The sequence below is a fragment of the Lasioglossum baleicum genome, unplaced genomic scaffold, assembly GCF_051020765.1.
Source record: "Lasioglossum baleicum unplaced genomic scaffold, iyLasBale1 scaffold2120, whole genome shotgun sequence".
NCBI lineage: Eukaryota > Metazoa > Arthropoda > Insecta > Hymenoptera > Halictidae > Lasioglossum > Lasioglossum baleicum.
Genome location: NW_027471179.1, coordinates 17,423 through 28,374, shown reverse-complemented (window position 1 = coordinate 28,374; position 10,952 = coordinate 17,423). Strand labels below are relative to the sequence as shown.

At 50.7% G+C, this 10,952-nt stretch overlaps 1 protein-coding gene across 1 annotated transcript; it reads left to right on the top strand.

The window, feature by feature from the left end:
- Nucleotides 1–905: 905 nt before the first annotated feature.
- LOC143221253 (disintegrin and metalloproteinase domain-containing protein 10-like) lies at nt 906–9,437 on the top strand. Its single transcript, XM_076446734.1, has 15 exons — nt 906–999; nt 1,118–1,249; nt 4,175–4,418; nt 4,947–5,087; nt 5,238–5,425; nt 5,512–5,652; nt 5,788–5,912; nt 6,046–6,174; nt 6,369–6,537; nt 6,858–7,027; nt 7,158–7,325; nt 7,410–7,537; nt 7,625–7,739; nt 7,820–7,954; nt 8,379–9,437. Exons 1-15 carry the CDS (start codon nt 906–908, stop codon nt 9,435–9,437), a joined length of 3,138 nt encoding a protein of 1,045 aa, XP_076302849.1.
- The last annotated feature ends 1,515 nt before the right edge of the window (nt 9,438–10,952 follow it).

Below are 10,952 nucleotides of genomic sequence, written 5' to 3'. Positions count from 1 at the left end.
TCGAATAACTCGGGAAGAAGGGAGGATTCTTTCGCCCGCTTTTCTCCGTCCTCCTCTACCCCCCCGAATCGAAGCGAATTAACCGGACTGTTCTCTCGTCGACGTCGGAGGAACTTGGCGGAGGCCGCCGAGTGGAATATTGCACCCGAGTCTCTGGCCCCCGAGAAATAGGTCAATTACGAGACGGGAAGAGTTCGGAGCTGATTTTAACGCGGAGAGAACGTAGCCGAGCGGTACGCGGCGCGGAATCGCGGAGACTCGGCGGTGAAAGGGGGGCAGAGGGAGAGAAAGAGAGAAAGGACGAGTCTAGCAGCAGTGTGTACGCAAGGTAACGGACCACGGTATCCTCGTTGACGTGGTCGTCGCGAACGACGAACGCCGTGGCGAAACTTTTCTAAGGATGTCCGATTCGACTAGTTATCCTTGAAACAGTTCCCTCGCTGCAGAATCTCTCTCCGTCCCTCTCGCTCTCCCTATTCTTTTCGTCCCTATTCTCTCGCTGATTATGCGCCGTTGCACAATATTATCGTTTATCTTGCACTTTCAGCGGTGAAACAACGCCAGCCGAGCGCTCTCGAATTTGCTTCTCGCTATGGAGACAACGAGGATACGGTATTGTTTGTATTATGTATTAGCTTGGCCAGAAAATTCAGCTGGTTTCCTTCGGAACCGAAGCGAAAAGGGAAACACCTTTCTTCCTAAGTGGTTCTCCTGGTATCCCGCTCCATCTTTTCCGATATCTTGAAAAACCGTCGCAACGAACCCCCGATTGTTTTTTCGATAATGTGGCAACGGCGAGCGGGCTGATGAGACACCGTGCACGAGGAGATCGGATGAACGGATATTTCGGCGCCGAATGTTTGGGATACGTGAGAAAAGCATGATCGAAGAAGAAAGAATCTAGAATGTTTAGGATACGTGACAAAAGCACGATCGAAGAAGAGAGCACGAGTATGATGAAAGGAGGCGGAGTGCAAGGTTTAAATAATATAATATTCGGTATTCAGAGTTCGATTTTCAGTATTCAAGAGTTAGCGTGCGAGTGTTCGGTTGTTACACCCATTCGCTGGCAGAAAAATTTACAGCGTTTTGCTTTAGTCGTTTAATTATTTTAAAGGTTTCAGGCATAGCGTAGTTGGCGGTGAATGGATTAAGAAACGATTAGTTATCATTTTCGATAAACCGCTATTATTTATTAAAAAGACTTCGTTTCCGTTGTTCATCCAGCACACCCAAAATTTGGTCTCCAGTAGCAAAATTCTACGATAATTAGACGATAGAGATTCTTTTAGACAGCTCCGGAGGCGCGACGCGCTTTTCATATTTTCCGATTTACCCGGGTCGATTACTCGTCGCTCCTGGACGTACGGTGTTTCGCGTAAGTCGCCGGGGTTAACGCGGATCCTCGGGTTTGGCCTGCGTCGGCCACCTCGTGGAAGAGCTCGTGGAAGAGCTCGTCGATTACCCGGCGAAACTCGTCCGAGGGGAATCGACGTCTCGACGCTTAAACCGCCGCGCGAAATTGGATCGAATTAGCCGGCTTTGGTCCGTGGAAAGAAAAATCGAAGGAAGAAAGGAATTCGAGGACCCTCGATTTCCTTTCGCTCCCCGGGGACCGTTCGCCGCCCCTTTTCCGTCATCTTCCGCCAGACGATAAAAGGAACGTCCTCGATATACGCCCCGATCGACTCCGCGCCGCCGATCAGTATCCTCTTCCCCGAGAATAACGCCGCGTACGTGTCCACGGTGTCTCGATCGAGATGTCCGGCCGCATCCTTCCTGTTGATCCCTCTGTTTTCCCCGCGTCCTAGCATCCCGAGCCGCTCTTTGCGTAACTTCAGCCGGCGTAATCGAATTGCGAAGACTTACGCCGAGATTTTAAGACTTCTTACGTCGCCTAAGTCCCTCGAAGGTGAATTTATTTGACTTTCCACGCCGTCTATCCGCCGATTTCCTCCGGTTTCCCGCTTAACGCGTCAACGCGTTTCCAGGGCCATTTTTCGGCGATCCAGAAAAACATTTTGTACGCGTAAGGTATAAAGCTGTTTCGTTGCAAATTGAAACGCGAACTTTGTTAATTCCTCGAAGCATCGATCGAGTCGAGGAAAGTTGTAAACGCGACATCTCGTCGGCCGTACGCGATGCGTTAAGAAAGGACTCGAATAATTGCAATCGTATTCCCGGCAAACTCGATCCCGAGCTGCTCCGTTTATTCCCTCTACTCGAATTTACCCGTCCACCTTTATCCTCTCACTTTTCTCGTCCTTCTCCTTGGCCGCGCGAGTTTCGACGGCGCTTTTAAATCGCGGCCGGGTATTTTTCATCGCGCGGAATCGAGGCGAGACCGGAAGGACTCGGAAGACTTAACGATATCGTTTCATAAACCATTTCGTGCGCGGCACGTTCGTTTTAAATGGATTTCACGGTGGAACTGTGCGCGCTGCCAAAGTTCAATATGTGGCCCGAAAAAAAAGAGAAAGGAGAAAAAAAAAAAAGGAAAAGGGAAAAGAGGAGGAAAAAACGGGCTAGCGCCACGCGGCTGCATCGCCTGTTCTTTCTCTGCCGCGATTGGAAAAGCGAGAGAGGATCCGGCGAGGAGAGACTGGCGCGTGTTGGTGCTCCAGACCGGGAGAAAAATTTTTCGGATGTATCGCGGGCTAATGAGCATACCCGCCCCCTCGCCCCGTCATCCCTCTTCCTCGCTTCCCTCCTTTCTCTCCCCTCTTTTCCACGCTCAATTGCCGGCATTCAAGGGGAAATTTTCGATTCTCGCTTAAATGGTAATTTCATCCGACCGTAGTTCCGCATCAGGAGCTGGATCGTTTGAGCCGGAGAACCCTTTGTTCAATCGTTTCCTTTGTTCGAGGGGTATCGATTAGCATGAGGGGCGAATTTACCTATCCCCGATTCCCGTCCAGGGATTTAAAACACTTAATTGCAGGGGAAAACCTTCGGATAATTCTTTCGTTCTTCCCTCGATCGCGCAGCGGGTTAAGAGCGAAGGGGTGGAGACGGGGTTGGAATTCGGGCTACCGTCTAATCGTCGATTAACCGACCGAACTCGAACCTCCCGTTTCCGTGGCTCATGGTTCCCGTTCTGGTTCCCGTTCTGGTTCCCGTTCCGGTTCCGGTCCTGGCCAGAAATTCTCCCGCGAAACGCCGCCGCGATCGCGTATCGTTCGACGAGTCACGAAGAATGTCCGAGTAATTACTCGCGAGCGAGAAAACGCTCGGAACGCGGAGGGCGGGGGGCAAAAAGAGGGTACCGTGCGGCAACCAATTACGGTGAATTATGTCAAGTGTACGCGGTGCGCCACGTGCTTCCATTTCGACTTTTATTTCCACCGCCTCTCTTTCTCTCTGGCGATTAAAAATTACCAGACGATTCGAGATCGCGATCGCACCGAATCGACTTGGCGGCGATGAAAGTTCGACGACCCAGTTTTTCCTGCCGTAGACACGAAAGGGGGTGTGGTTAGAAACGCGCGTCCGGAAATTATGAAATCGTGGAAACGGTGTAATTCCCGAGGAAGGCGACGGCTATGACGGAAATAGATAGCTCTCTACCCTACTTTCTTCCTTCCTCGCCGCGGCTCTCGCTCGCTTTGTCTCATCCCCCCGCCCCGAGACAATTTTCGATTCGAGTTTACCTCGGAAATCTATCGCTTCACTCGGAAGCAACGCCGTCGACCAAGCTGCAGACGCGAAACGAAGTTATCCCGAGTTCCCTCCGTCTAAATAGAGGACCATTCGCTCGATTTCCGTGCGAGCACACGATTACGCGCGCAAACCCTCCTAGTCGATCGTCCACACCTTCCCTCGCGAGATTCTCTCCCCCCCCCCCCCGTTCCTTCGGAAAATCCGCCAAAACGCTCCTCGTTCCCGGCGAAAATGCCGGAATCGCTTCTTTCTCCTTACCGGAGAAACTTTCGAGAATTACGTCTGGAATCGAGATCTCGGACGAGAACAGGCGCGGTTGCAAACGCGAGGGTCGCGAATTTCCGCGAGGGTGGACCAGAAGGGGAAGAAATTCCCCAGCGTGCCGCTTATTTAACGCGGCGCGATGTTTCGCGAGGAAGGAAAGGATATCGCGGCGAATTCATCGTTCATCTATCTCTCGGCGAGATCCTCGAGATCCTCGAGATCCCGTAACCGTTTCTCTTGGCATTTACAGAGGACGAGAATGCTATGGTGCAGGGTATCGTGACGGAGGACGGCCTGTTCGATGGGACGGTCGTCACCGGATTCGAGGAGTATTACATCGAGCCGACGAACAGATACTTGAACAAGGACGAAGACACGTCGCCGCCGTATCACAGCATAGCGTATCGAGTCTCGGACGTGTTAACGCCGCGCAGATCGTTGCCTTGCGCCAGTCATCGATTGCGTCAATCTTCTTCTCACGATTCCACCGAAAGGTGAGTACCTTCTTCCAACGCAGCGATAGCATCGTCCTCGGAAGCGTGAATCATCGGATGACACGCTGCGAACGGAGAGGATCGCGAGGAAGGACGCGCGGAGATTTCCAGCCCTCGGTTCGCTAGACGTTCCCTCGTTAATGTAACAGGATAGCGCGTGCTGAAACAACCCGAGCAAATCGCGTTACGTTAACCGAGGATGAAAATGTATCTAACGAGAGACAGCTCCGTTGCCGAAATGTCTGCGCCGTCTGAGGTTTATCAACTCGGAACACCGGCTGCTCCTTCCTCGAGCTAATTTCGTTACCAGTTCCTCTGCCGCGTTCTACTATCCGTAGGCATACGTTCCGGCCGCGGCGCACCTAGATATAACGAGCTTTAAACCGCGAATCTTCAAACGTTCCCGGACGAATCGCTGGTAATTAGGCGAAACTGCGCGAGCAGAGAATACACCTTCGTCTCGTCGCGAGTTGCCGGTGATCGCGAGACTCGCGGCACGGTTATGCAGATGCGGTTTTATTGTTGCAGGGCCGGCAACCACGGTTACGGGAACGACTCACGGACGCTTTACGAACCTCTGCTAGGCGAGAGGCAGGCCTTCTACTCGAAGGAAAACGGCGCACGTGTTTTAACCTCGGACAGAGATAAGACCTCGGCGCGTATGGAAACGTGAGTGTCCGCTAGCAGGAAGAAAATGCTCCTTCCAACTCGCTTCGTTTCCCTCCGTTTCCGTTCACTTTCCGCCCCGCGGCGGCGTAAAAATCGCGGGACGGCTAAGCCGTTGAGAAATTCTCCACCGGTGGGTTTTTCCGGTTGCAGGAGCAGCGACGGAGATCGCGTCGCGAGACATCTGCAGAAGCGTGCCACCGTGGATCCACGAAAAACCACCTGCATGCTCTATCTCCAGGCGGACCATCAGTTTTTCGCGAGGTACGGCACCGAGGAGGCCTGCATCGAGGTGATGACCAGACACGTGCAGAGGGTGAACTCGATCTATAAGCATACCGGTAAATCTCGAATATCTCGAATCTCTCGGACCCGATATCCTCGGGGCTCCGCCGCGGAGAGTGAGTGAGAGTGAATTCGTTGGCAGATTTCAACCAGGACGGCAGGCCGGACAATATCAGCTTCATGATAAAGCGCGTGAAAGTTCACAGCGAGGACGCGCTCAGGGATCCGAATTATCGATTCCCCGGCAACTACGGCGTGGAGAAATATCTGGAACTGTTCTCCGGTAAATAAATCTCGCGGTATCGTAAACGTAACGATATCTCGCGGAAGACCAGCCGATGGTTGACCGCGTCGCGAGCAGGCAGAGATCGATCTTTCCACCGATTACAAATCCCTCCGCTGTTCTCGTTGGTTGCAGAAGAGGATTACGACGCGTTCTGCTTGGCTTACATGTTCACGTACCGGGACTTCGAGATGGGAACGCTGGGACTGGCCTGGACCGGTGACCTGAAAAACGCCGGCGGTGTTTGCGAGAAGAACGGGGTAAGTCGATCCGTAGGTTCGCCACGCACCGAGGGTGGTACACGGAGAGAGGATGATAATCCCATAACGATCTTTCCGAAACGACGCGATCGCTCGGACGCCCTGTGAAATGTACGATCTCTGAACTTTGCAGCACTACCGCGGCAGCATGAAGTCGCTGAACACCGGAATAGTGACTTTACTGAATTACGGGAAGCACGTACCACCGGCCGTTTCTCACGTCACTTTGGCCCACGAGATCGGCCACAACTTTGGTTCACCGGTAGGTCGCCCGAATTTACTATTGCGCGCAAGGGTAGCCTCGTTCTCGCTTCTAGATGAGATAGCACGATACCGACGCAAGCCGTTAATACGTTTCTCGTGCTAAGTAGAGAGAAAGAGGAGTTTGACGTTAGCATGTTTTTCTAGGACTGTCGATACGCGAGTAACACGAGGCGCCACTTTACTTTGTTTCAGCACGATCCGGAACAATGCACGCCCGGCGGAGAGGATGGAAACTTCATTATGTTCGCTCGTGCTACCAGCGGCGACAAGCGAAACAATAATCGTTTCAGCCCGTGTAGCTTGAGTGCCATAAACCCAGTTTTGAATAGCAAAGCTCGTTCTCCGAAGGGTTGCTTTACTGGTCAGTCTCTGGCTCGTTACTTTTATGTCCTCGTCGAATATCGAATATTCTCCGAGAGTATGATCGCCTGTTATCGGCCCCGGGCTCACCCAATCCAAACTTATTTAACGCAGCGATATTCGCGCCGAATATCTATTCTGAATAATAGTCGAAACTTTCGAGTTACCATTTCCTTCGGCGATAAAGTTTCGCCTGGCCCGCTCCTCGCTTTTACCGCTATCTCGCACTAGGACTAAAAACTCGCAGTACGAGTAGCTTGAACGCACGTCCCGCGGATGCGATATTTAACGGGAGGAATTGACGATATTATCTGTCTTTAGAGCCGCAAGTGTCGTTATGCGGGAACGGCGTGATCGAAGAGGGCGAGGAGTGCGATTGCGGATGGGAAGAGGATTGCAGGGACTCGTGTTGCTTCCCGCAACGTCGCTATCCACCTGCCGGCGAGACACCCTGCACGCTCACACCGGGTTCCATCTGCAGTCCTAGTCAAGTACGTAAAGTTCCACGAACGATCACGCGTTGTTTACCTTTCTTCCTTTTTTTCTTTTTTTTCTTTTTTTTTTTTCCCCTTCGTTTTCATCGCACTGAGAAACTGAGAACGCCTCGTTGTTGTTTCCCAGGGTCCGTGCTGCACTGCCGAGTGCAATTTAAGATTCGGAGACAAGTGCAGAGACGATAACGGATGCCGCGATGCGAGCTTTTGCGACGGTCGATCGCCGTATTGTCCTCCTTCCATCAACAAGCCCAACAAGACCATCTGCAATCGCGAGTTCGTGTGTTTCATGGGGGTGAGTACGACGCGGAATTCGGATTGCGGGCAGAGAACGTTTTCCAACGGATGCGCCATTCCCCTTTTTTTCCTCGTTTTACAGGAGTGTACAGGTAGTATATGCCTTGCATACGGATTGGAATCTTGCCAGTGCATTCCAGGACCAAATGATCCGTCGACGAAAGCGTGCGAGCTCTGTTGCCGCCTTCCAGGGGAGAATCAGCCTTGCTTGTACGTTGCAAACTCTATCTTTTTGTTTGTACCTTTTCTCCGTGGCGTTAAAAATAAATCTATCGATGATCGATGTCACGCTTATAGGTCGTCTTTCGATTGGAACTCTCCACCCTACGATATACCGGACATGTACTCCAAGCCGGGTACGCCGTGTAACGATTACAACGGGTACTGCGATGTCTTCCAAAAATGTCGAGAGGTACGATCGTTTCTTTTACCGCGCGCTTACAACGTTTTACAGCGGTACGATTATTTCTCGTTTTTGTATATTACACACAGGTGGATCCAAGCGGTCCTTTGGCAACTCTCAGGAAGCTTCTTCTATCCGACGAAAGCCTAGCCACTTTCCGTCGTTGGATAGTCGACCATTGGTACGCAGCCGCTCTGATCATTCTGGCCGCTGTGTCGCTATTGGTAAGTATCCTATTCGATCCCAGATTCCGGGTTAATTACCTTTATCTAACGTATACGAATAGTTCCTCGGAACGACACGGTTTACGATGATACTGTCATTTTTACGTTAGAGTCGATCGAGGAAACGCAAAGATAAGACAGGTGCGAAGAGTAAGTCTAGGAACAGATGAAAGAGTAGACACCTTTGTATCCGCATCATCTGCGACAGTTTGCTAGATTTCGTCGAATCACGTTCAATTTTTGTATCTCATTCGTTGAGTCTTAGCTGTGTATCATAGCCGATATGTATCGAACGTTTCGTTTGCTAATAACATCTGCCTATACAGTAAACACCAGTAACGGTAGAATACGCGCAAATACGCCCATTGATCGTACTAGCATCTACACTGGCATCGATACTTTACCATTTAATGTTGAAACTCAGGTGGCGAGCATGAGGCTACTGGGCAAACGGCCGGATCTGAAGCTCAAGTCGGTCACGATAATACACAGCTCAACGACGGAAACGGTGCGTCTTCCACCGGAGGGAACGGAGGGGGTGACGGTGCATCCGCCGGCGGTGCGCGCAAAGCTGCCGCTGAGCAGAAAAGTCAGGGAGAAGAGGAGACATCGCAAGCATAAGGATTCTCACGGCAACGCGGCGGACAAGTCCGGCAAGGACGTATCGAAGAAGAAGAAACAACCGCAGTCGCAGACAAAGAGATCGTCCGCTAACGCGACCGAGGAGTTCGCTAGGAAAAGATCGACGGATGCCACCACCGCGATGGTTCAAGACAACAAACGGAAGAAAACTTTCCCGAGCCGAGACAAGCAGAATTCCAACGCGAACGCGGCGAGCAACGCCGACAACGAGAAGAGGAAACGTAAGAAGCAGCATAAGAAGGAAGTGATCGATTATTCGGCTATACAGGCTGAGAAAGAACCCGAGCCAAACGCTGACCCTAAGAGCAAAGTTCGTTCTTGGTTACTGGCGTCCTCTCAGTGTCGACCGGAGACCGGAAGAAGCAATGCAACTGGTCTGCCGAAAAGCAAATCCACGCCGGTGGGTTTGACCGGAGCGGGTACCAGGCTGCCCGTGACCAGGCAGGTAACCTCGAGGAGACCAGCCGAATCGAAGGAAGCGAAATTACCGGCAAATTCAGGGACAAGGAAGGAGAGAGCGAAGCTACAAGTAGTGTATAAGCCGCCGTTCAGGTTCAGCGTGAAACTCCGGAAATCGGACAAGGTAGCGCAGGTACCCGCCTTGGCGCCGAACGCGACGCACGCCAACGGCAGGCCGAAGCTTCCGAGGACCGGTGTTCTTCTGAGGACAGCGAAAAAGAAGGACAGAGTCAGAATCGGCAGGGCCAGACAAATAGCGCCTACAGGAATCGGAAACAGTGCGGGTGATTTACCTGAACCGGCCAATTCTGATCTCCATACCGTTCCTTCTGATCTCGAAGTGCTACTATCCGAAAGCGAGTTTCTCTTTTCGGACACGTGACCACGGTACTTGAGAGACAATTAGATCAGTGCATTTAGAGCAATCTTTTTAGAGAAGATTCGTGCCGGTCGGAAAGGAAGATCGGCACGTCGAAGAATCCCGTCCGCCAAAGTCGCGAAAAATACACGTGAAAACCTTTTACAATGCCATCTCTTGGTTCAGTCTCGGTTTCGCTAACGACCAATACGATCGACAGCTATGCTCGGTCGTCGACGAATCAAAAGAATTTATCGTTAGCGGAATCGAAGGACGCCGAAGGACCAGGTCATTTTATCGTATTAGTCTAATGGCTGCTGGGCGTGTTTTTCATAAACGTTGACGCAACCCTAAATGAGCTTCTTCCGTTTTACTATGCTGGAATTTATTTTTTTATGGGTATGTGTAACAAGGAGCACGCATACACATACGGCGTACGCTTTCGCTCTTTTTCACGTCTTCCTAGTAATAAGACGACAGTCAGTCGTGCGTTCAAAATAATTCACCTCGTGAATCGTCGAATTCGTATTACGATGTACAATCGATCACTAAAATGATCCGCGTTCTATGGAAGTGCTAGTTGAACGATCCACAAGCCAAGTTTTCTTCTTCAAAGAAAAGGGGCCAAATTCGCTTTAGAAAAAGAGAAAAAGAAGAAAGAAAGAAAGAAAGAAAGATAGAAAAAAAAGAAGGAAAACAAAGAAAGACTAATATCGCAACCGTGTGCATCATCGTGCTCGTACATGGCACAAGGGACAAAGTCGCAGAACTATTTTTGCCTGTCGGAAAACGCGCAGAAATTTTTTTCTTTCTCTGGAAACACGAGATTACGATTCGTTTGCGATCGCAGCTTTACACACAGTTCAGGGATCAGCGTTCGATCGATGCGAAAGGCGAGCTGTAGCGTGATGTATCGTCGTGTATCGTCGTGCATAGCGAAGAGACGGAGAGAATGAGAGAGAGAGAGAGAAAGAGAGCGAGAGAAAGAGAGATGAGAGAATGAGAGAGAAAAAAAAAAGAATACTTAAAACTGTTACTATATCGTGCCTATCGTACACCGCTGTTCGAAACTTGGGAAATGGATCTCGCAAATCAAAAAGAAAAGAAACAGGAAGTCAAGCGGACGCACGGTTTCGCATGTTTGCTCCGAGGGATTCGAAGTTTCTCCGTAAAAAAAAAAACAAATCTTTGAGAACGCAATCGCGGTTGACAGTTGAAGCTAGTCTATCCTTTTGAGTTTCTTCAAAGATCGTCTATCGTCAACTTGATACTTTCTGCCCGCACTTGCTGTTAATCTAACGTACTATTCTCATGGTTCCTATTTGCCGGCAATTCCTAACCGCGGTGTAAACCTTGCCGGTTTATTTGCATTTCCAGTGGATAAGCGATGACGAAACTCGTTGAGCTATTTATATTTTTGAGACTGTATAAAAGATACGAGGATTAACGATACGCGTTCTCCGCTGTATTTCCATGAGTTTCATTCCTCCCCCACGGTACCGACGAAACATTGTCCGCTGCCGGGGAAAACGACCGAAG

Bases quoted from the DNA above. Each gene is read 5' to 3' on its own strand.
- LOC143221253 (XM_076446734.1), top strand. From the start codon at position 906: ATGTTTAGGATACGTGACAAAAGCACGATCGAAGAAGAGAGCACGAGT. The intron at 4,419-4,946 runs GTGAGTACCTTC...TTATTGTTGCAG, and splicing joins TCTCACGATTCCACCGAAAG to GGCCGGCAACCACGGTTACG. The intron at 6,175-6,368 runs GTAGGTCGCCCG...ACTTTGTTTCAG, and splicing joins GCCACAACTTTGGTTCACCG to CACGATCCGGAACAATGCAC.